Genomic DNA, 26,930 nt, shown 5'->3' on the forward strand with positions numbered 1-26,930 from the left:
TTGGCTATTTTGAATAATTAAACAATATAGAAATCAGACAAATAATTTCAGAAATATTGTTCATAAAAAGATAGTTAGAAATTGGTCAAACGAAACATGAATACGTGGGATTCATCCATCGTTCTATATTAATATATCTAGGGGTGTTTGGTTGGAAAGAATGGAAGCTTGAAATCGGAATCGAAATGGATGACTCCCATTCCAACTGTTTGATTGGGAGGAGTCCCATTCTGATTCTAATTTCAGAGTGGAATGGGAATGGCTCAATCTATATAGAACTCAATCCCTACTCTCCTCTATGGATTCAAATTTTGATTCCAATTTTGATTCCAATTTCGATTCCGATCACAAACCAAATGCTTCGGATTTGGCCATTTCAATTTCGATTCCAAACCATTTTGATTTTCATTCCCATTTCAATTTCGATTACGAATCAAACACCCTTTTAAAGTAAATAATTAGATGGTCAAGAACCTACGGTAAATGAATTACTTATATCAAATGCTCAATATAATATCATCTAAAGTTTGTAGATCGAACGATCTTCCACCAACGGATGAAGAGGTGTAATCATTGGACGTCCTGTTTGTCATGTTTTATACTTAAACTATATATATATATATTATATATATATATATATACACACCACTTTACACTACCACCGGAGATGCCATATTATCCCATCGAGAGAAGGATGGTTTTTAAATGTCTAGTCTTTTTTTTGATACATAAATCTCGAGAGGACGTTTGTTTCGTAATCGAAATCAGAATGGAAATGATAATTGAAATGGTTTGGAATTGGAATCGAAATCGGAATGGTCAAATCTTCCGAAATATTTGGTTCATAATCGAAATCAGAATCGGAATCAGAATCGAAATTGAAATGAAAAATTTATTCATAGAGAAGAATAGAGATTGAATTCTATATAGATTGATCCATTCCCATTTCACTTCGAAATCGAAATCGGAATGAGACTCCTCCCAACCAAACGGTTGGAATAGGAGTCATCCATTTCGATTTCGATTTCAGACCTCCACTCTCTTCAATCAAAATATTTTTTTGGATTCATAAATATTGAGGATTTGATGGTCGTCTATCTTAGCATAAAGTTGACATGGAGATGGTCAAGGGCTATATATTTTTTATGCAAAACATGTATAGCAAAAGATTCTGATTTTTTGAGATGCCTCTCGCTCGTTTATGCTTTCATTTGAATGACTGACTTATTAGTTTGCTTTTTCTATTGATCGGACAATAAAAAAATATTCAAGTTTTGATTTCTTTATAAATATATTAAGGTATTAATCTCCAAAGATAAAATTCATAAACAGTAAATAAGACTATTATTTTGCTGTTTTTTCCGATGAATAACCACTGTTTTTGCTGTTATTAACTATTATTTTCTCTCTTTTTTTTTAAGAAGAAGAGAACTGTTATTATACCCATTATAACATCAAAAAGCAAACTAAGAAGCTAATTTTGACGAACTTCTACGGAAAAAAGAAGTGCCATCACACAAACCAAAATAAAGACTTAGTCCCCTATTCTTCCATGACTTTTTTTTGTTTTGGAGAAGATTCTTTCATGAGATTATTCAACGACTAATTGTAACCTGAGTTTTGAAAACTGGTTTTGAGGTCATAGGAGTGTTTAATATGCCACCAAACAGGATGCGGGCCCACTGCAAGATCGACTTAAAGAGAACAGGCTTTTGTTGCTGCCTTGCAACGCGAAAGACATGCTCCTCCCTCGCTCCAACTTCACTTTCTACGGTACGCATATTTTCACCTTCTACGCTACCTCAAAACATTTAAACAGGAGCCATGCCCGGCACTCCAGTAGTATATACTGGCATTCATGATCATAGACGGCCTTAAAAAAAAAAAAAAAAGGATAGATTTTGTCGTTTATTAGTGACCAAGTGGCCAACTTTGCCTTTGTGTTCATGTTTTTTGCAGCATATGGCTTAAGGGCACTATGGTATATGTAAGCTCAGTGTGATTTATAGACTTATAGTCGCCATGTAAACTAGTTTACATCTGTTGGGGGATACCCACCGACCGACCGACTATCGGAGGGACCGACCGGCTGGCGGCCCGACCGATCGACCTACCGACCGACTATCGGAGGGCCCGACCGGCTGGCGGCCCGACCGACCGACCGACCGACTATCGGAGGCCCGACCGACTAACCAACGGCCCGACGGACGACTCTGACTGGCCGATAGTAAGTCGGGCGACAGGCCGACGGACGCCATTAGCGGCTAACTGTGGCCATTCCACGGTCCATTCCCGACCGACTAAACCCAGAGGCCCGGTAGCCGACCCACATGAAGCTCGCCGACCGGCGGAGGAGTCCGACGCCACTCTGCTGGCCACCGACCTTGGGTCGGCCGACTCCACCAACCACCGTACGGCCGCCAGACGTTGTCAGCTCTGACACGGACATGCGGCACAGTTACCTAGAGGCATTGTCCCGCCGAGAGCCGGGTCAACCCTGGTGATTAGACGGCTACACGGCGACATGACGTTTTCACGGCGGCTCTGACAGCCTACAGTGAGTTGACAGTTCCTCACTTGTCCGCGCCATTAATGATGGCGCCATACCGCGCTCCACTATATATACCGGGGAAGGCAACAGTGCAAGGGGTCGATCCGCTCCGTCTCTCCCAAAAATGCAGGCTCGCTCCTCTCTCTCTCTCTCTCTCCCTCTCAGAGCTCTCCGTCTGTATTTCACTGTTGCCCAGTCACCTCTCTGACTTGACCGTCGGAGGGTCCCCGCCGGAGCCGCCTCCGGTCAGTGCGGACTTCCTTTTGCAGGTGCACGCTTCCCGGCGATCGGACGACGAGGCGATTGGCCGCAACAGATTGGCGCGCCAGGAAGGGGACAGCATGACAAAGACAAGAGCTCAACGATCGAGAGTCACTGGGTCGGCAAGGCGCTCTTCCCGCTGGGAAGAGGCCTCTCCACCACCACCGCGGCGGAGCCTAGCTCTCCGCACCCTGCAGTGACCACGGAGGCCCAGATTGCGGCCATCGTACGGCAGATGACCGTACTGACCGACGCAGTCAAAAGCCTCCAGCAACAACCGGCGGCCCGACCTATGCCTTCCAGGAGCAGCCGCCGACGGCCGCGCCGACCCCTGTCGCCTCCATGCGAGCGCTCTCAACAGCGCTCCCACGGAGAGGAGGAGGGGCGACCACGGCGCGACGACCGACGGTCTCAGCGGCCCTCTCCTTCCCCGTTGGAACGGGCGAGGAAGGAAAAGCGGCCGCGCACACCGTCGGCCTCTCTTTCAGAATCCTCCGGAGGCTCCACTCCTGGGGTCTCCCAGCATCGACGAGCGGACGACTACGAGCGACGGTTCGAGGAGATCGACCGCCGGCTCGCCCAACTGCAGATGGACGGCCAGAAGTCTTCGAACGACGTCGACTTCCAGACCGCCCAGCCTCTCTCTCGACTGGTCCTCGATGAGCCGATTCCCAGTCGGTTCAAAATGCCGAACGTGGAGCCATACGACGGCTCCACCGACCCAGTCGACCACCTCGAGAGCTATAAAGCTCTCATGACAATTCAAGGGGCAACCGACGCTCTTTTTTGCATCGGCTTCCCCGCCACACTTCGCAAGGCTGCCAGGGCTTGGTACTCCGGTCTTCGATCGGGCAGTATCCATTCCTTCGCGCAGCTCGAGCACTCGTTCGTGGCCCATTTCAGCACCAGTCGAAAGCCGCCGCGAACGTCGGATAGCCTTTTCTCCCTCAAGCAGGGGGAAAACGAGGCGCTCCGACACTTCGTGGCGCGATTCAACGCGGCCACGCTCGAGGTCCGGGACCTCAACGAAGACATGGCGGTTTCAGCCATGAAGCGGGGCCTGAGGTCGTCCCGATTTACTTATTCTCTGGACAAGACCCTCCTCCGGACATACGCCGAGCTACTGGAGCGCGCATACAAGTATATGCGCGCGGACGAAGGAGCGTCCGACCGACGCTTGGTCGAGCCCAGGGGTCCGAAGGAGAAGCGAAGGAAAGGTCGGGAGCCCGCCGAACCAAGCAGGCCCCCGGCCGATAGTCGGCTTTCTCCACCCCGACAGATCCAAAAATCACCCCGCTGACAGACTCCGAGGTCGGTGCGTCCCAGGTATGACTCCTACACTCCTCTCTCCGCTCCCCATGCGCAGATCTTGATGGAGATCGAAGGGGAAGAATACCTGCGACGGCCTCCGCCTCTGAAGGCAAAGGGCCTCGACCATCGGAAGTACTGCCGGTTCCATCGGAGCCACGGCCACGACACCGAGCGATGCATCCAGTTGAAGGATGAGATCGAAAATCTCATCCGCCGGGGGTATCTCGGCAAGTTTCGAAAGGGTCCGCCGACCCGACCGACTGCCGATCGACGCCCCCAGCCGACTGAAGAGGCACCGACTAACCAGCCGACGGCTGGAGTCATCAACATGATCTCCAAGCGGCTGGGATCGGGGACGTCTACAGGGGGGAGCCGACGAAAAAGCCGCGCCCGGACGACGTGATTACCTTCTCAGAAGACGACGTTCGGGGCATCCAGACTCCCCACGACGACGCTGTTGTTGTGTCGGCGACAATAGCCAATTATGATGTAAAGCGAATTTTTGTTGATAATGGAAGTTCGACAAATGTTTTGTTTTACTCGACCTTTTCCCGAATGCGACTACCGACTGATCGACTTAGTGGGGTCTCCACCCCCTTGATCGGCTTTGCCGGAGACACCGTCACGACCGAAGGAGAAATCACCCTGCCCGTGACGGTCGGTGCCGAACCACGGCAAAGAACGGTCTCCCTCATTTTCGCGGTCGTCCAAGTTCCTTCGGCCTACAATGCCATACTCGGGCGACCCGGACTGAACGCCCTCAGGCGATCGTCTCGACGTACCATCTCCTTGTTCGATTCCCGACCAAAAACGGAGTCGGGGAGATGCGCGGAGATCAACAGCTCGCCCGACGATGCTTCCAAATCTCCGCCCAAAGCGACGAGACAAAGGATCCCCTGACAATCGACAAATTGGATCAACGGGAGGAGGAAGAGCGGGGTTCGCCGGCCGAGCAGCTCGAGGCGATCCCGATAGGAAAAAATCCCGACAGAAAAGTTTGGGTCGGGTCTCAATTGCCCGACACCGAACGACACCGACTGGCGGAGTTGCTGACGGCCAACGACGACATATTCGCATGGTCGGCAGCAGATATGTCGGGCATCCCTCCAGAAATAATTACTCACCGACTCAACATCGACCCGACAATGAAGCCGGTGAGGCAGAAGAAAAGGTCCTTCGCCCCAGAAAGGCAGAAGGCCATTGACGAAGAAGTGGACAAGCTGCTCGAAGCAGGCTTCATTCGGGAATCCACGTATCCCGATTGGCTCGCCAATATCGTCATGGTCAAGAAGGCCAACGGGAAATGGAGGATCTGCATCGACTATACCGACCTCAACCGAGCATGCCCGAAGGATAGCTTTCCACTCCCGAAGATCGACCAGCTGGTGGATGCGACGTCCGGATTTCGACTGCTCAGCTTCATGGACGCCTTCGTCGGGTACAATCAGATCCGGATGGTGCCTGAAGACGAGGAGCACACCGCGTTCGTGACCCCCAAGGGCCTCTACTGTTATCGGGTGATGCCCTTTGGATTGAAGAATGCCGGCGCCACCTACCAGCGACTCGTCAATAAGGTCTTCAAAGACCAGATCGGGCGTAACATGGAGGTGTACGTGGACGACATGCTGGTAAAAAGCACGCAGATCCCGGACCATGTTCAGGATCTCGAGGAGACCTTCCGCACCCTTCGACGGCACCGAATGAAGCTCAACCCGACCAAATGCGCCTTCGGGGTGACCTCGGGGAAGTTCCTCGGATTCCTCGTTTCTCAGAGAGGGATCGAGGCCAACCCTGAGAAGATAAAGGCGATCCTCGACATGCGTCATCCGAACACCAAGAAGGAGGTCCAACAACTGAACGGAAGAATCGTCGCTCTTAGCCGATTCATTTCCCGATCAGCTGAAAGGTGCCTCCCGTTCTTCAAGACCCTGCGCCAGGCGAACGGTTTCTCTTGGTCGGATGAGTGCGAACAGGCCTTTGAAGACCTGAAAAGGTACTTGGCTTCCCCGCCGCTGCTCGTGAAGCCGCAGGTCGGGGAGACCTTGTATCTCTACTTGGCCACATCTTCTGAGGCGATCAGCTCGGTGCTCGTTCGGAAAAACGAGTGCCGAACCCATCAGCCCATCTACTACACCAGCAAAGTGCTCCACGGCGCCGAGGCAAGATACTCAGAGACGAAAAAGATGATTTTCGCCCTGACCGTCTCCGCGCAACGGCTCCGACCATACTTCCAGGCCCACGCCATCGTGGTACTCACCAACCAGCCCCTGAGGGCCGTACTGCACCAACCCGACACATCCGAACGACTCGCTAAGTGGGCAATGAAGCTTAGCGAGTTCGACATTCAGTACCGACCGAGGCCTGCCTTGAAGGCTCAGGTCTTGGCCGACTTCATCGCTGAATGCCCGAAGACCGACCGAAGGTCGGGAGCTGAAGGCCCGGGACGAGATTCGATCTCTGAGCCAGACCCGATCTCCACCTGGGTACTTCACATCGATGGAGCCTCCAACGCTCAGGGAAGCGGGGCCGGGCTCCTGCTCACGAACTCGGATGGGGTAGTCACCGAATACGCCCTCCGGTTCGACTTCAAGGCCTCCAACAATCAAGCCGAATACGAGGCACTCCTCGCGGGCTTGAGGATGGCGAAGGAACTGGGCGTCGACAGCCTCCGGGCATTCTCCGACTCTCAGCTGATCGTGGGGCAGGTCAAGGGCGACTTCGAGGCGCGAGATCCGACCATGATCAAGTATCTTCAGAAGGTAAAGGATCTCGTGGCCCGCTTCGGGCATTTCGAGATCTCCCACATCCCCAGGACGGAGAACGCCCGTGCCGACGCTCTCTCCAGATTGGCAACGTCGGCCTATGATTCTTTGGGTCGGACGTTTGTCGAAAACCTCCAACAGCCGAGCATCGATCGGGTCGAAGAAGTACGGCAGCTAACGTCTGAACCAAGTTGGATGGATCCGATCGTCCGGTACCTGTCCGACGGGACCAGTCCCGAAGATCCCGCGGAGGCCAAGCGACTCCGATGGTCGGCGTCGCAATATGTGAACATGGACGGCCGACTCTACAAGAGGTCGTTCTCCCTCCCTCTGCTCAGGTGCTTGGGACCGACCGACGCTGACTACGCCCTCCGAGAGGTTCACGAAGGAATTTGTGGGAATCACTTGGGGGGCAAGTCCTTAGCCTTCAAGGTCTTACGACAGGGCTACTACTGGCCGACCATGAGGAAGGATGCGGCAGAGTTGGTCCGAAGGTGCGAGCCATGTCAGAAGTATGCCAATATTCAGCACCAACCGGCCAGCCAAATCACTCCCATTGTCGTTCCATGGCCCTTCGCTCAGTGGGGAGTCGATATTCTCGGCCCCTTCCTGCCGGCGTCGGGCCAAAGGAAGTTCATCGTTGTCGCCATCGACTACTTCACGAAGTGGGTCGAGGTCGAGCCCTTGGCACAGATCACCGAGCGGAAGATGGAGGACTTCGTCCAAAAGTCCATCATCTTCAGGTTCGGATTGCCGCACACCATCATCACCGACAACGGACGGCAATTCGACAACCAAGACTTCAAGGACTTCTGCGCCAGGTTCCACATTCGTCATCGACTAACTTCAGTCGAGCACCCACAATCCAACGGCGAGGTTGAGGTGACGAACCGAACCCTGCTCCATGGACTCAAGACCCGACTGAACGAAGCCAAAGGCCTCTGGGTCGACGAGCTGGGCTCCGTCCTGTGGGCTTACCGAACGACCCCCCGCGTCCCAACCGGAGAGTCGCCGTTCAGTTTGGCCTACGGGACAGAAGCCATGATCCCGCTCGAGATTGGCCTGCCATCTTCAAGGGTCGAGCAGTACCGCGAGCCGGACAACTCCGAAAGCCGGAGGGCCGACCTAGATCTTCTCCCCGAACTGCGAGATGATGCTCAAATCCGAATGGCCTCATACCGACAGAGGGTCGCCCGGTACTACAACGCCAAGGTCAGACCAAAGCTCTTTAAACCTGGCGACCTAGTCTTGAGGAAGGCGGAGGTGTCGAAGCCCTTGGACCAAGGGAAGTTGGCTCCCAACTGGGAAGGACCCTACAAGGTTGCTGACACCTTCGGGCCGAGAGCCTATCGGCTGGAAACCCTTGAGGGAAAAACCATTCCCCGGACTTGGAACGCCGACAACTTGAAGCTGTATTACCCGTGAATTCTGTAATTCAATCGTTGGAATACAAGTTCAGTTTGAAAAATTGGAGTTCTAACCCTTCGACTACTGATCGGCGCTCAGCCCCGACGCATCGACGCGGACCTGGCACCGACGACACATCGGCCCCTTACACGGATCGATGCATCTACGATGACGGGAGTTCATACTCCTTCTACGGTCGAATTTTCGGGCAGAATCCATCGGCCGACTGGCCGATCGGGCCCCGACCGAAGAAAGGCTAAAAGCCCACGCGGCTATTGCCGCGACTTCCGACCAGGCTACGACCGGTCGAGGGATACTCGGCTTACCACCGTCTATCACATGATGCGACCTTAGTCGCACCCACTACTCGCCGACCGACCTACGGCCGGCTGAACGACACTCGGCTTGCCACCGTCTGTCAAAGGACATGAAACCCGACGCAAGAGCATGGGGACCCGACTTACTATCATGCCCCCGACACTGCGTCGGACGATGATCGACTAAGTGCATCTACGGAGGTCCGGTTGCCGAACCTTTACCAGGTTCGGTCGGCACCCGACTTAACAGATGCGCCCGAACGGCAACTACAATTATTGGAAACCGACCTAAAGTCGGGACACAAGCTACTTCGGAACTGTGCAAGCCGGTTAAGTCCTACCGACTTACCCGAGTTGGCGACTTCTCTAAGTTGGTGACTAGGGTTCGACATTACAGCGATAAGAAACATTACAAACAAGAAGGAAAAGAGAAGACAATTTCATTCATTGATTAAAAGAAATTACAAAGTCGGGCCGAAGCCCGAGTACATGTATTTTCAAGAAGAGACAAAAGGAAGACAGTCGGCTGGACCGATCATTCGTCCTGGATAATCTCTTCGACCGATGGAGGATCGGGAAGAATCGGCGTCTCGACCATGAGCGGCGCTGGGTCGACGGCAGAAGGATGTCCTTCAGTCGGCAAGGGACCTCCGGTCGGCTCCTGCTCCGGGATGGCTTCCTCCGCTGGGATGACGCCTCCCGACGGGTGGTCGGCCTCCTCTTCGGTTCCCTCCTCTTCGGCGAGTAGCGGAGCGACTCGGCTGACGTCCACCTACGGGTACAAGGCATGGACGGCATCCCGACCGTCCTCGAACCTGACCCGGTAGGAGGCGAAGCCCGACTCGAGCATCTCCTCCTTGAACCGGTCGGAGGCCCGGAAGTCCTCAACCGCACGATCGGCCGACTCCCTCGCCGACCGTACCTCGTCCTCAGTATGGGCCAGCTCCTCCCTCGCCAACTCCGCCTCGGCCCTGGCAATTTCGGCATCGATTTGGGCGATGGACAAATCCTCTTCGGTTTCCGCGAGCTTCCCCAGGCTGGCCCGAAGTTGCTCGCGTTCCCCTTGGAGTTCGGAGGTGGCACTGTCCCGTTCGCGTCGAAGACGACGCACGACCCGACCTTTGTGCTTGGCCTCCTTCTTGGCCGACTTCAGTTTGGCCATAAGCCGGGAGACCTCGTCCGTCAACTTGGCCTCCCGGTCGACCGACTCCTGCAGTTGGTCGACCAGCATCGCTCTTTCGGCCTCGGCCGCCGCCGACCTTTCCTTGAAGGCTGCCCGAACGTCGCCGAACCTTCGGTATCCGGCCTCCAACTCGGACATGGTGAAGATCAACTGCCGACGGAAAAAAGCTTTGTCAGAATTATGTGGCAAGCGAAAATTCTTCTAAAGTAAAAGGTGACGCGAAGCTTACCTCCACCATCGACGGGTAGAACCGCGACAGCATCTCGGTCACCTGCCGAGACCGCAACGACTGAACGTCGGTAGGGAGGAGGATCCCCTGGCACAACCTCCTCGCAAGGTTGTGGTCGGCCAAGGCCGACGCACCCTCAGGGTAGTATGCGCTGGGGGGCATTGATCTCTCCTCCTCCGAGGGCTCCATCGGGGCTTTCCCCCGATCAGCTGCCCCGACCGACGGGGCTGGCAGCGATGGGACGCTGGAGTTCGACCCGACGCCCCCCGTTGCGCCAGCGGACGCCTCCGGACGATGTTCGGCTTCCCGAACGACATCCGGCTCCACCCGCGGCGGCGAAACCGCCGACACTCCTTCGGCCACTTCCTCGGTCGGCCTCTCCTCGACTCGGACGGTCGGAGCCGTGAGGGCTATGATCGGCTCCGACCCCTCGGTCGCCGACGCTTCCACGGTCGGCGGGACTGGGGCTGGTCTCTTGGAAGGGCGCGAAGGGCCTGCCCCCGGCGCTGGCCTCTTCCTCGCGGCGGCAAATTGGCGAATTTCGGCATCGGTCGGCCTCATCCTCGGCGGTGTCCCTGCAAAACCGACCAGTGTCAAAGGCCGGACCAGAACTACCCTAAAGCCGAACAAAAAGAAAAGCTAGGAGATCGGGCGATACCTATTCGGGGGACCAGACTCAGGCCGGCATCATAGAGAGCTTGCTCGGTAACAAGCTCCCTCTGCTTCGGGACCGACATGTCTTTGAGTCGGTGGAAGTCCTCCCGGTCGTCCACGTCGACCCGACTGTTGTCGTTGGCCTCAGTTCGGGGTACACCCCAGCGAGAAGGAAAGCCCCAAGAGGAGGAAGAGGAAACAAAGAAGAACTGGTTCTTCCATCCATGAATGGACGATGGAAGACCGGTTATGAAGGCAAGACCCTTCCGGGGGTTGAAGAGCCACCACCCTCGGGCTTTAGGGTGGGGTCGGAGCACAAAGAAGGCCCGAAAGAGGGAAACGCGGGGGTCGGTCGGCAGGAGCTGACACAACAGCGCGAAAGAAATGATTAGCCGGACAGAGTTCGGCGCCAGTTGCGCCGGACAGAGTCCGTAGTAATCAAGCAGATTCCGGACGAACTCCGGAATCGAGAGCCGAAGACCCGCGCGAAGGTCTTCGACATACAGCGCCAGGTCACCAGGCGGAGGGTCGTTAACCCGACCGCCGGCCCCTGGAGCAGAGAGCCGAAACTGCTCCGGGATGCGATAGTGCTCCCGAAGCTGATCGACGTTCGGCCCCGAAAGCGAGGAGGCCTCATCTTCCGGAGCCGATCGGGTGTCGTCGGTCGGGTTCCCCGACCGAGCTCCCTGAGTCGGTTTTTGGTCATTGTGCAGGAACCGAAAGAAGAGAAAGAAGAAAAGAAAGGAAGAAGAGGAAGGAGGACCACGAACCCGATGGACCCTCCGGAAGTAGAGAAGAGCTCTGCCCGCGACGACCGAGAAATCGCCCGGACAGAGTTTCCCCAGCAAATGGCAAATGTGGGTCAGGGTCCGGGAGGTCCTATATATATAGGGCCGACCGACGGCCGAGATGCTCCCGCGCCGATCGAAGTCCTCCAGATGCGCGACGCGTGGCGCCCGCCGGTTGGCTGAGGATTCGGCGCGCTTCGCCCCGGGACGCCCGCACCGCCCTTATTAAATGCCGGAGCGGACGCCGGCCAACCACCCTGACACGCGGCGCGCGGGGGTTGGCTCCGCTGTCGGCCGCCCGCGCCGGTCCGCGTCCCCGATGGGACGCCTCACCCACGATCGGCGCCGAATATCCGATCGACTGACGCCGTATCGTCCGGCGCCCGATCTTCTGACACCGACGTGACGACTGACGACGACAAGACGTGGCGTCTGACACCTGACGCCGGCGCGACTTCTGGCATCGACTAGACGTTCGGATCACTTGGGATTCGTGAGATGTCTGACAACGGATCAGCCGACGGTACGGTCGGATCAGCACATGCGACAAATCCACTCCCAGTCGCCCGGTCTTGCTACCCGAATGAAGGCATCGGCCAGCTCTCCACCCGACTTAGGAGTGGAGGGGGGCAACTGTTGGGGGATACCCACCGACCGACCGACTATCGGAGGGACCGACCGGCTGGCGGCCCGACCGATCGACCTACCGACCGACTATCGGAGGGCCCGACTGGCTGGCGGCCCGACCGACCGACCGACTATCGGAGGCCCGACCGGCTGGCGGCCCGACCGACTAACCAACGGCCCGACGGACGACTCTGACTGGCCGATAGTAAGTCGGGCGATAGGCCGACGGACGCCATTAGCGGCTAACTGTGGCCATTCCACGGTCCATTCCCGACCGACTAAACCCAGAGGCCCGGTAGCCGACCCACATGAAGCTCGCCGACCGGCGGAGGAGTCCGACGCCACTCTGCTGGCCACCGACCTTGGGTCGGCCGACTCCACCAACCACCGTACGGCCGCCAGACGTTGTCAGCTCTGACACGAACATGCGGCACAGTTACCTAGAGGCATTGTCCCGCCGAGAGCCGGGTCAACCCTAGTGATTAGACGGCTACACGGCGACATGACGTTTTCACGGCGGCTCTGACAGCCTACAGTGAGTTGACAGTTCCTCACTTGTCCGCGCCATTAATGATGGCGCCATACCGCGCTCCACTATATATACCGGGGAAGGCAACAGTGCAAGGGATCGATCCGCTCCGTCTCTCCCAAAAACGCAGGCTCGCTCCTCTCTCTCTCTCTCCCTCTCAGAGCTCTCCGTCTGTATTTCACTGTTGCCCAGTCACCTCTCTGACTTGATCGTCGGAGGGTCCCCGCCGGAGCCGCCTCCGGTCAGTGCGGACTTCCTTTTGCAGGTGCACGCTTCCCGGCAATCGGACGACGAGGCGATTGGCCGCAACAACATCATATAAATAACAGTGCTCCATATAATTACAGCAAGCGGTCACTATTTAATGAACACCATCATCATATATATTTTTAATCCTATCTTTATATAAATAATTTAACCTTAACATCATCCTCCCCTGTCACTGAATAAGAGAAATTTAAGTCTGGTCCCATCAAAAATCTCTTTCTGGTTGTTGATTTTGATGATCATCTTATGTCAATCATCTGGTCCATGTCTGATGGACCAAACGTCAAAAGAAAAAAGCTTTATAAAACTAATTGTTAGCGGTAGTCAGACAAGGGACTGCATATTTACTTTTTCAAAATAATATTAAAATCATAGTGCAACAAGGGAGTAATAATTATCTCTTCCTCAGAGAAACGGATTTTAGGCCATGACCTAGTGGGCGTCCTTGAATCCGTGGCTCTATAATCCATTTCCAAATGCAATAAAACATTTTTATTCTGATGTATACCTTTTGTACTTCATGGACATAGAATTCGACTGCAATTTTGAGCTGAAGTAGAAGAAGGAATTTGCCATCTCAGACCACCTGATGATCCACGACTGGGCTTTCACAGAAAACCACAATGTTCTTCTTGGCAACCGTATCAAGGTTGACGTAGGTACGTCTCTAAAGTATCATATCATCTGGCAGACCATCAAATAAATTTTCCTGGTTTGCTGGTTGGAGAAGGTCCCCTATATTGATATTTAGTTAGTAAACATATGAATTAATCATATAATGTACCTGAGCAACGTGCTCCAGTATCTTTATAAATAAACAATACAAATCAAGAGCTTGCTCAGTGCCTCAGCATCATGCCACAAGACATAAGGGTAAAACCCAACTTCAAATTCTTTCTGGACATCAGAACTAGAGGAACTTGTACCTTTAATCTGAAATATGATAGACATCTGTTGCATATGGGAGCCAAAACGTGAGTTCAAATATCTCCAATGTTGGAGTAACCAAGTGCAGTTTTTCATTTGGCTAGGTCTAGAATTCAATTATTTGCTTATCGTCATTTATACAAGTGAGCGCAGTTGTTCATCAGTACTCAATAGTTAGTGACTAAAGAGAGACGATGAGACCAAGATGCGGTGCATATTTTGCCATGCACTACTGATAGAGAAATCAGGATAGCAGCATCTAATTAATGCTGCCAACTATAATACTGTTGCCATTTATAATGTCTCTATGATAATAATTCTGTCTATGCCAAGGAGAATAGAATGATACTGTGATCTTTGTTGCACCTAATATTTAGCAACTGAAATTTGAAGTCTAATTACGATCATGACCAAAATAATTTTATTTAAAGAATCAATGCATGTAATCGATGGCATCATATGAATCAAATCTAATCTATATTACAATAATAATATGTTATTTAATTGAATCCAACAAGGATGGCTCTGATACTTCTGTTGCATTTTGGTTGCACAGTGGAATATAATTTTTAAAATTTTTTAACAAATTTTTAACTATTAAAAATATGACAATCAGAACACAAATCCTAGGAATAACTTGTGGATTTCAATCAAATCAAAACAGGCATACAATAAGATAGATAATTATACCTTCGCGAAGACGATGATCTGGTAATAGAACGATATCCACAAGACATCAAAATAGATATCCTCTAATGGTGATTCACACAAGATTGATCAGGATCCTTCTCAATTTGATATAATGCTTAAGGCTGCAAACAAATCGGGTTGATCCATGATCCGATCCAATCCGACCCGATTAGACCCTACCCGAATCCATTTAAAAGACCCATGGAGCCGGGTCGAGTTCAAAAATTGAACCCGTTCATCTTTTCGGGTCGGGTCTGGATTTTCTGAATTTGGACCCGACCCGACCCGTGGAGATTTTTGGATTAATTTGGATCTCAAGATATATGATCCGACCCGACCCGACCCGAACCGGATTCAAATATAAGATCCAAACTCAGTTAGAATGACTCATCCAAATAAGAATTTGGACTTGGACCAAAAGAGTGACTCACCCAAATTCTTTCTTAAATCTCTTACTAAAATCTTTAATACTGTCACACTATCACAAGATCATTAATACACTGCACAAGAAATGCCATTCTTACAGCTAATCTCGGAACTTTTCTAAAAGTCCTTCCACAAACACAAAGTAAACTGGAGACATACCAACAGTTGTTCATAATTAAAATATCTAGTTACTTGTTTACTGTTGTACATTACTATTGCCTTAGGGATGATATACAATATCCACTATCAATGGTGAAATGAGAAGACGTGGGAAGAGAGGAGAGGAGAGAATATCTATATGAAAAAATAGATATGACCATGCTATTTTGCTGTTGATGTGACCTCTAATTCTACTTTATATAGATTTTTAAACTCATGACCCGATCCGACTCGAATTAGACCCGAACCGGACCCGCATTTCATGGATTGGGACTGGATTTTATATGGACCAGATCCGATCCGAATGATCCAATGAGTCAATAAATTCGGCTATGGACCCGACCCGACCCGATTTTTTATTGGGATGGGTATGGGTCTAATATCAAGACCCGATCAAGAAACCGAGTTGGGTCGGGATCACTCAAGATCCGGTATCCGATCCATTTGCAGGCCTAATAATGCTGTAACCTTCTTCACAAGTTCATTGCCGATTTTTCTTCTCAAGAACGGATTATACCACAGCCTGATTGTCTTCGAATCTTCCACCAAAATCACACCACAAACCTTTTCTTAAAAAATTTGGACACCTTAATCTGATTTAGATATCCAACTCTTGGATAATATAAATGCTAGAATTAGCAAACACTTTGTCTTTCTTTCTCTTTTGATTTTTCTTTCTATTTTTCTCTCACTTTTTTCTTATCTTTTTCTCATATTTTTTTCTATCTTTTTTTTTTCAATCTCACACCCAAATACCTAGCTTTTGCAAGCTGAAAACAGCTGGAGTGCCCCCCTTTCATAAGGTATGAAGGATCATATCCTTTGGTGCTAAAATTTCTCATGCGGAACCAAACATTTTGGTTTCTGCGTAAGATTAATTCACCACATGGAGGAGTTTGAAGAAAATAGAGGTAGTTCCATACATGCAATTTAAAAAATTTACAGTGAAATCAGTGTTAGGATTTGACATCTCGAGATTCAGCCTACATTGAGCCCACAGCAAGATTTGCGGTGAAAAACGGAGTCCAACGAGACCAAGATCACCTGAAACGGAGCTCGGATGGAGGAGATACGAGCTTTTGAAGTTGGCACGAGATTCTAGACGGTGGAGGACCGCCGGCGACCGATGGCGGGCGGGAGCGGTGCGGCAGTAGGCGGCGGCGTGCGGGATGCGCGACCCATGCGGGCGTGCGGCCCAGGCGGGTGCATGGCCCAGCCGGGCGCGCGGCCCGGGCGCGTGCAGGCCCGCGCGCGGGAGCGGGCCAGCCCAGGCCCAGCAGCCTGCTGGCCCTTTGCCCCGGTCCACCGTGGACCGGACGGTCCACGGCTAGGCCTGTGGACCGCATGGGCATTTCCAAGAGAGAGAGAGAGAATTGGGTATACAAGGGTTGAGGGTAAGGTCTCCTCTTGTAAAATTTTCTTTTTCATAGTGAAGTTTGCATGCCCCGTGGAGGTGAGCCCTTTTGTGGCTGATCCACATATTTTGATTATTTTTCCTTTTGTTTTATTTCTTCTTTCTTTCTGCTCATCGCGTGGTACTAAAAAGGTCTTGAGAGGTGGTGTCCTGGCCAAACATCTACCCAACAAGTGGTATCAGAGCAGGTTGGTACAAAGACGCAATTTGCAGTGGTGGTGAGCAAGACTGAAGATGGAGAAGATAGGAACAATCAAAATAGAGATCAACAAGTTCGATGGTAAGAGCAATTTCTCCTTGTGGCAGGCAAGGGTGAAAGACATGCTCATCCAACAGGGGTTGATCGATGCTCTCTTGTGCGATGAGAAGCCGACCACCATGGAGGTGCGGGATTGGAAATGGCTACAAATGCAGGCGGTGAGTACCATCCGCATGTACCTGGCGGATGAAGTGGTGATCCATGTGCTGAGCGAGACTTCCCCGATGGTACTGTGGTCGAAGCTCGAGGAGTTGTATATGGCGAAGTCTCTCACCAACACACTTTTTCTCTAGAGGCAGTTTTACCAACTGCAGATGACTGAGGGACAGAGCGTGCAGGAGCATTTGAGCCACTTCTAGAAGATCCTCACCGACCTCCTCAGCGTTGGCGAGAATGTTGAGGAGAAGACTAGGGCGCTGGTTTTGCTGGCGTCGCTTCCCCCTTCGTACGAGTCCTTGGTAACTGCTCTTCTAGTGGGGAAGAGCACTATCAAGATGGACGAGGTCATCGCGGCGATACTCCAGAACGAGGTTCTCAAGAGGGAGAACCCAGCTTCGAGCTCAGGTGGCGGTAGCTCAGCTTTGGTGGCTTCTGGAGGAGCAGGAGGCGGTAGACGGAGCGACAGGAGATCACAACAAGAGCGGTCTAAGTCTAGGAGGGACTTGAGCAAAATCAGATGTTACCGGTGTGAGGAGTTGGGGCATCTAGCCAGAGATTACCCTCAACTCAAAAATCGGACGGTGGCTGCTGTAGCGACGACCGGCAGTGATTCAGATGGAGATGTCCTGGAGATATCTGATGAGGTATCTACTTCTTTCCAGCAGTGGATATTAGATTCTGCATGTCCCTATCATGTATGTTGCAAAGAGGAGCAGCTTGACTTCCTGGAGAACAGTGAGGGCACTGTATATCTGCCGGATGGATCGAGCTGTGCGATCAGAGGCATTGGGACGGTCAGCTGGAGGACACATGATGATGCAGTGAGGAGATTGGGGGAGGTCCGATTCATACCCGATTTCAGGCAGAATCTTATCTCACTTAGCAGACTGGATTCGAGAGGCTACAGGACGGTAGCTGGTGGAGGAATCCTGAAGGTGTTATGCGGCGATAGGATTGTGCTGGAGGAGAAGAAGGGGAGAAGAGGACATTATTACCTGACAGGGAGCCCAGTGCGAGGTGGAGCTTCGGGAGCCAGACGGAGCCCAGAGCGAGGTGGAGCTCCAGGAGGTGGATCGGGCACGAGACAGGAGACTCGGAGGACGAGAGCGATGTCACAAGGTGAGATTCCTATTACCGCAGAACGATGCCCTGAGCAGGTCTCAGTCAGGAGGAGCACAGCATACGATGGAGATGGGATCGAGCAGCCTGGCTCAACTCCCATGTTTGCCCATCCATGATCAGCAGGCGATTGCCCCAAGGCATGGGGGCGAGGAGATCCAGAAGCTCTCAGAGTTTGGAGGAGGTCGAATATCGAGTCGAGGTGGAGATTGTTAGGATTTGATGCCTCAAGATTCAGCCTACATTGAGCCCACAGCAAGGTTCGCGGTGAAAAATGGAGTCCAACGAGACCAAGATCACCTAAACGGAGCTCGGATGGAGGAGATACGAGCTTTTGAAGTCTGCACGAGATTCGAGGTGGTGGAGGACCGCCGGCGGCGGCAGCGGCGCGGCCGCAGGCGTGGTGCGTGGGACGTGCGACCCAGCCCGTGCGGGACGTGCGACCCACGCGGGCGGGGACCCAGGCGGGGCGCGGCCCAACCGGGCACACGGCCCAATCGGGCGCGTGGCCCAGGCGCGCGCAGGCCCGCGCGTGAGAGCGGGCCGGCCCAGGCCCAGCGGCCTGCTGGCCCTTTGCCCCGATCCACCGTGGACCGGGCGGTCCACGACTGGGCCTGTGGACCGCGTGGGCGTTTCCCACGCGTTTCTCGCGGTCCACGGCACTATTCTGTGGACCGGAGCGCGATCTGAGGGCGTGGGTGGCTCCCGTCTTGATCCAACGGTCCAGGGGTTATCTGGCTTTGTTTAGGACTCCTAATCCATCTCTAATCAAGTTTTAAGCCCTTTAAATAGGGCTGATCGGTAATAGAGAGGATTTGGGGATCGTTTTTCTCACCGCCGTACGAACCCGAGAGAGAGAGAGGCAGAAGCGCTGAGAGAAGGAGCAGGAGGCTCCTGGACAGCGATCGCCAGGCACTTCAGGGGTTCAGGGGGTCTTCCAAAAGAGAGAGCTTTTGTGAGGAAAACTTCAGGTGAGAGATAATTGGGTGTACAAGGGTTGAGGGTGAGATCTCTTCTTGTAAATTTTTTTTTTCATAGTGAAGTTTGCATGCCCCGTGGAGGCGAGCCCTTTTGTGGCTGATCCATGTATTTTGATTGTTTTTCTTTTTTTTTATTTCTTCTTTCTTCCTGCTGCATCGCGTGGTACTGAAAAGGTCTGGGAGGTGGTATCCTGGCCAGACATCCACCCAACAATCAGATTAAATAACTTAATCTAAATTACATACAAGAGATCTGATCTAAACTACCATGTTAGGATCTATAACATGATTTAAAATGCAATTAAAATCTAAAAATAATAGAAATTTGCATCTATCACATCAATATCTTAGATCAAATCTAACTGTTAGATCTGCTTTGATCTGATCCAATGAGTTCAAAATCTATTACCTTTTCATGAATCGATGAACACCATTGATGGCCATGTAGATCTAAGGTCTTGCTTGATGCCGTGCAGTCGCACAGAATGTTCGACCTCTATGGATCGTCCACACGAAGCTCTCGTCACGATCAATTTTTTTGGGAGTACTAGTTCGCACAAAGATTATTTGATGGCAGATTTGATTTAATCTTTTTTTTCAAACAACTCAGACCCTTCCGATGCTGAAGATGGATCGAAGGAGGATGTAGACGATGGAAGAAAGATAGAGAAACATCTTTCTATGCTTTGGATTCCTCTCTCTTAAAAACCCCAAAGTCAGGGCCTAGAACTCTCACCTAAGAGGAGACAATTCTCCTCTAATCTCACACGCCAACAAGTTGACAACCCACCCCAGATCCTCATGCCCTAACAGAAGTTCGGCCCCCCTCATTCTCTCAGATTTCTCACGGTGGAATAGCATCAATCATTGATGCACAAAAATAATGGGTTTTTATGGTAGCTGAACAAGAGGAAATTGGATAGGATGTGGACTTTTTTGAATTTAAATTCAAAATCATTTTGAATCCAAACTCAATTGATCCGATCCGCATCCAATCTCAATTCAAAGAAGGGCCGAACAAATGAAAGTAGCATGGGAATAAACTCGGGAAGGCCTCCTTTTTGTCACACAAAGAGAACCCCTTCACAAGGGGCCGGCTAAGGTGGATTAGGAATTCAAATTCAAACCTTTTGAATTTGGATTAAAACCAACCAGATCCTATCCAAAATGGGTGACAAAGAGAGGCTTTTGCTGGCATATTCCTTACGCACAAACTAGCTTTGCACATTGAGAACTGGCATGGAGAAAATAGGTAGGCGCAAGGGAGTTTTTGAATTCAAACTTGAATTTGAAATTCAAGTTGATTTCAAATTTATTTTAAGTTTAATCCAATCAAACTCTATTCGATTAAAAGTGATTGAATCCAATCTAACTTGATCCTCACTCAATTAGAAATTAATTGGATCCAGGTCCTGATCTTAATCTCCCTTAGCAACTAGGTCATCCTATAACTTAATCGGGTTTGACCTAATTGAATCTAATTCAATTAGACATGATCCAAACTTTAATGCTCAATCAAATTGAGCTAATCAGCAATCTAATTACTAATTAATTCTCTTAAATTTCACTAACTCTTAGTGAATAATTTTATTGTAACTATTGTACAAGGTTAATTATCAATCGTATTGACGATTTTATCCTCGAACAATTCTCAATCGTCGATCAGTCATATGATTGGAGAAAAATTTTTAATGTGTGTGATCCTATGGATTCGAACCTAAGTCAGTAGCATAGGAATAAATTTTTGTACCAATCGAAGTGACCATCTAGCAATGATATCCGACGTCTAGATAGGCCGAATATATACAAAGCAACATCTAAGAACCGATGGACATATGGTTACCGTATAATTCATCACTTTGACCCTAATGCTAAGATGACTTAGAGTTAAACTGTTAACTCATGATCATTGCATCCTTATTGTGTCTCAACCTAATAAATCTTGTGACTCCTCACAATGATTGTCTAGTCAAGATCTTTCTAAATTGAAATACATTGAAGCATTATCTCCAATACCTTGAAGTGGTCAATCCCATCTTGACTCACATACCGACTTCACAAATACTTGACTGTGCCCAGAAATCTTTCGTCACTGAATTAAAAATTTAGATAGTCCGACACTAAAGCACAGTGAGTTACTTGCAAGTCATCGTGGTAATCTCAGATCAGAGGGACACTTATATTTAATACCTTCGGAGCTACTTTTGACAGCAGAGTGCTTCGGAGTTAGTCATGTTCAGTGAAATGTACTCCTATATTTTACCTGCATGCCATACCAGTATCTTCACACTCTTTGGTTAAGAGAATTACTAACCTATATGGCACACAATGACCTACACCTGATACAATTATTGTCCTAATAATAATGTATCATTTGGTCATGAATAGATTTAAGAACTACACGATAAATCTTCTTTTATCCTCTGAAAGCAGTTTTAAGAACATTCATTATAATACAGGAGTTTAAACATAAAAAGTGCACAAAATTTATGATGAACAAAATCAAATAACTTTTACTATTAAATAATTCATATACAATTATAACAAAAACTCAATCATCTACAAGTTAGATGATTGATTTTGGAACACATTTCTTAATAGTTGTAAGGCAGAAAAAATCTTTCCCCTGGCGCACAACAACCAAGGCACCATCAAAATGGCATGTGGAATAACTATGGCATGGAGAATTTAAGAAAGAGGTTAAGAGAAGTGTTCTAGAAGGACTCCTTTTGGACACATAAACTAAGGGGCGTTGGCTTTTAATTTTGGCATGGAATTTGGTGAGGCGGCGTGAAGAAATTTTAGATCAGATGAAATACTTTCAAATGAAGTGGTTAGCCAATTTAGGAAATCATAGGTTTGAACCTAATCCTATTAGGTCAAGACATCAGGCTTAGGGTTAGCTCAAACATCTTTGGACTAAATCCGATTGAAAACTTGGGTTAATTCATGTGCTAGCAAGTTAATTTTATCTATAGAATTTATAATAAATCCAATTAGATCAGACCATGATCAAATTTTAAAGTGTGTGATCCATTGAGTTTCATATCTAGCCAACAGTGGACTCAAGTTCATGATCTAAACCAATCTGATTAGATTAGGTCAGTTCAAATGTATCAATTAATAAAATACTTTTTAATTAATTTTAATTAATTTTTTTTTAATTCATACGAGTTTATAAGTCAAGATTAATGTCTAGCAATATGTTATGACTCCCGAAAGATATGAAATTTGATAGAAATATCAAAAATATCTTTCAATGGCAAGTTATCTTACAATTTAATCATTCGATCATACAACATCCTAGATGAGCTATGGATATAGAAACATATCAAGTCCAAACACTTATCTATATGTATGTCGATCAGAAGATGATGATTCAATTAATGATACATTAGAAACTCTTTCTAATTACATCCTGTTTTGGCCAAAAATTTTTTGAATCATCAACCTATGAGATCACATAGGATATTCTCTCCCCTTATAAGGAGTGACCGATTTCTTATTGACCACTCACAATCTCTATGCATATTTCACCATATTCAGAACACCCCACACAAGGCTCAAAAGGTCAAGTTAGGGAATGAAACAAAACATAGATTCATATACACAATGCACCATGGTGATCTCAGGTCTAAGGATCACTTGTACTACTCCCACTAGAGAACAATCAGCTGATATGCATATAAGGCTCCATCAGATGTTCTTTCATTTGGTCAATTTAGTGAACTCATTTTTTAATGAGCACCCACATTCTCATATTATACTTACCATACAAGTGATTGTGAGATCAACCATCCTCTCCGTCGAACATACATAGGATATGCCAATCTTACCAACATCATTGATCTCTGACTCAATGATCCTATGACTGAGAATATTTTAGATTAAGATTATCAAGAATTTAGGTCTCACTTGCATAATCTCATTATGATCCTAAACTACTGTCCTAATCTATGAGGTTCATTATAATCTTAAACAAGTATTAAGGTGCAGTATATAATAAAATAAAATACCAAATTTTATTAATAATTAATATCAAATATATAGTTTGAAAAATAAAAATAAATAAATATCCCATCGCATCACATATGCGATTGGCTTGCAGGCATTATTTTTTCACCTAATATCTTGTGGACATAGAAAAGTAAAATCCTAAGGTTACATTTGGTGCATTGCCAGGCAATCTTGGAAGGTAATGTGGATTGCCTTCAGGATAGATTATCACCATTAAATTATCAATAATATTGATTATTATGTTTGTACACACAGATAATGTTGCAGTAAAATTATTAGAAATCTTGATCGACATATTAGGTATGAAAATCAGATTATCGATAATATGAAATCAAAATCTCAAAATACGCTTAATAATTTTATCCTGGTGCTCTTCTATTTTCCTGATGGGAAGTAACAGGAGTGATGTGGATATGGTGGTAGTACGAAAAAGTGGCTAACTGAAGGGTGTGGGAAATCGTAGGCACTAGAGGTGTGGGGTGGGAGAGGGCGGGCACATGTGGAGCCATGGGGGTGGTGGGACGAGTGTGGAGGAGCCACAGGAGAGTAGTGGGAGACAAAGACGGAGAGCCGCGGGCAGGCAAACGGAGATGGAGGAGCCACGGGCTGGGGGCACATTGGGAGGGAGCGGAGAGGGTTGAGCAATGGGTTTTGTATGTTTTTTTTGGAAGAAAATTTTGTCCAAAATTTTTATTGCAGCATTACCAAAAAAATGATAATCTGCATAGCCATCTTTCTCCAAGGCAATTCAGATTGCCTCCCATTAGACAATCTGGATTGCCAAGACAATCTATATTACTATCCAAAAAGCATACCAAACGCAGTAATCCAGATTACCATATTAAATTACCAACAATCTGGATAAATTGCCAGCTACCAAATACAACCCAAGTGCTATCAGGCATTAGCTATAGCTGTAATGACTCCATAATTTATTCCCTCTTCTTCTTCTTCTTCTTCTTTGCGGGGAGCAAGTTTTCAAAATAATTCATAAGATATATTTGCTGCAAAAAGCCTTCGACTAATGAGATTGCATGGCCAATGATAAATTTGAATCCCAGGATCACTGCTTGCAGTATCAGGTCTGCATCCAATGATAACTGCCTCACCTGTGAACCCAAGCCAGAATACGACACCGGTTTATTTGCTGCCGCGATTCTCCGAGAGTGCGAATAATGGCCGTGATTGGAGAGTGCCCATTGAAGCTCCATCCCACACCTCGCACGTTGGCAATGCATTTGAGAAGAGAGACACACTCGGCAATCTAGATATCCAATTGCAGGCTTCAGTTTGCTCCTACCAGTGGTTCAATTTCCAGAAGATGTTTGGTAATAAACTTGTTCCTGCTCTTTAATCACAAAACGTACGTGTACATGACATGAAGACTACCTGGATGCAACATAGACCATACCTATATCCACTTGAAATATATAAGCTCTATATGGATTGAAGACAAGGGACACTATTTTTTTTCTAAAACTTGCTGATACTTTTGCGTTCAAGAGCTTGGGGATGTAGCACATCTTCATATACAACTTTAACCATTGACTGTTAAGTCTCAGAAGAGTTGCTGAAACTTTGGCATTTGGATCAAATGGACACGTTTTGGTTAATATCACGTCAGTTCCCTGACATCACATATCGAGAGAACAAAATAATAATTTATTAATAATTTTAAATAAAATATTTTATAATAAATAATAAAATAAATATATATATTTAAAATATTATAAAAATATCAATAAATATTTAATTTTATATATAAATAAAAATAAATAAAAATATTATCTTATGTTATGTAAAATGATTTTGATTGTGCAAAAATTTTAATGATCCTTTCACATTGAAGATTGAAGAATAAGTAAAGATTAAATAATAAATAAAAACTATTTTTTTTAATTATTATTTTCAATAAAAAATTAAAAATAATTAATTATATAATTTTTCGTAAATCAGTGAATTCGTAACGTATATAAAACTAAAATATTGAAAGGACATCATATATATAAATATATAAATAATAAATATTTTAAAATTTTTTGAAAAGCAATGGCCTCCTCCGGTCCCTCTTACGCTCTACCAGGTACAATTGGCAAACCAGGAGGCTGGACCCTTATTTCATGAACATGGTAGAAGGCAAGGAGGCGTTGCTACCCCACATGGTTCCGGTAACCATTCTCTTTTTTGCTGCAAGAGCACCAACTTCTGAAAAACTAATTTCAAATGACATCTGGGAACTTCAGGAAACGTTTAGTTTTTCCCTCCACCCCCCTTTTAAAGAGAAGAATCAAAGCTTGGCGTTGAAGGTAACACAGAGGAAAATTAAGAGCTGTAATTTTTAGCCAAGGATGGATATTTTGTCATGATGATATTTTAGCATCAATTCAAGACTTCAAAAATACAAACAAAACTTTGGCTTTGAAAAAAAAAAAAAAAAGGTTTTGACATTTACGTTCTTAAAAGTACACAAAAATTTAAAACTTTTAAAATTTAATAAAAAGTTTTTAGTCTCATTCAAAAATTCCTATGTAAACAGCACAACAACCAGTCCCATAGTTCATGAACATATGCATCAAAAATCATGAAAATATTGTGACATTGTGAACTATCAAATAGCTAATGATTCATCTAGTTAGACTTGTGGGCAAGCATCTCTCTAAAGTTCATGATAAAACTTCCATACAATGCGGTGCATATTGCTACCATGGAACTGTGGAAGGTTGACGCTCGAAATTATATCATAAGCGGAGCTGGATCTTCCTATAGTAACATAGTTATTATTTTTTTTTTTTTCAGCTGATCCATGATTCACACACTTCTTAGGTTTCAATTGAGCTGGACATAGGCGAAGCATGTCGTAGGTGCACCGTGAACAGTGCCTCCAAACAATGGAACAGGCCAACAGATTTCCCAGTGATCAATCTGGCGTTCTCTGGCCAGAGAAATACTTACATTTATGCAGGAACAGCTTCCGCTCCAGACGATCTTGCCGCATTTCCCCTTTGATAGCATTGTGAAGCTCAATTGCTCAGATGGATCCGCAACTTCACGGTCGGCCGGGAGCCGCAAGTTCATTGGAGAGCCTATGTTTGTCCTCAGAGGCACTGAGGAGGATGATGGCTATCTTGTAGTCGTCGAGGTAAGAGAATACTTACTGATCGGTCCATTATGGGGTGTTCTTTTCTTCATTGAGATCTTTTTTTTTTCTTTCTTTTTTTCCTCACTCAGCAGCATGCAGTTTCAAAGCAGAGATGTTACCTTGTGGCATTGGACGCAAGAAGAGTAGGGGAAGCTAATGCATTTGTAGCTAAGCTTGAAGTGCCAAAACATCTGACGTTTCCCTTGCCTTCCATGGATTTTGGGCCAACAGATAATAATAACAATGAATGGAGAAATATGATTTTAGCTACCTTTCTTTTCAAACCCTTGATCAAAGAAAGAAACGACAGTTTTCGTCTTTTCTTCTCACCATACTAAACGTAATATAGAAAACCGTGAGAGTCACAGCATTACAGCCATTCATAATCGGACAATATAATGTATGGTTTATCTTCATAATCCTCTACTTTCCGCCAGCAGCACTTCTAAACCACTATATAACATGCTATCATCTATACTAAACAATACCGTATTGAAAAGTATGATTTCTCTCCTTCGCATTGGGGAAAAAAAAATTCTATATAATAGTTTCCTTTGAAAAAAAATAACCATCCCTGCTTCGGACTTTAATTTTTTAATATTATCTCGACACCAGCGGTCCAACCCACCTTTTGCCTCTTTTTTGAGGCAAAATTATGGTCTATTTTAATATTAGATTAGGATCTCTGTTGATTTACAAAAAAAAAAAAAAAAAAAACTTCAGTCCAACAGGGCTCTCTGACGTAGCCGCTCACA

General features: G+C 47.7%; 1 protein-coding gene across 1 annotated transcript; it reads left to right on the forward strand.

Annotated features, from left to right (window-relative positions):
- Window positions 1-769: 769 nt before the first annotated feature.
- Window positions 770-26,410, forward strand: LOC140857261 (carotenoid cleavage dioxygenase 7, chloroplastic). The gene is given in 11 exon segments (XM_073256027.1): window positions 770-818; window positions 1,646-1,693; window positions 1,696-1,773; window positions 13,417-13,545; window positions 16,688-16,690; window positions 24,098-24,364; window positions 25,119-25,204; window positions 25,860-26,011; window positions 26,013-26,175; window positions 26,268-26,379; window positions 26,382-26,410. Coding segments are annotated over 11 exon segments (1,116 nt in total).
- Window positions 26,411-26,930: the final 520 nt, after the last annotated feature.

The sequence above is a fragment of the Elaeis guineensis genome, chromosome 4 (assembly GCF_000442705.2).
Source record: "Elaeis guineensis isolate ETL-2024a chromosome 4, EG11, whole genome shotgun sequence".
Taxonomy (NCBI): Eukaryota; Viridiplantae; Streptophyta; class Magnoliopsida; order Arecales; family Arecaceae; genus Elaeis; species Elaeis guineensis.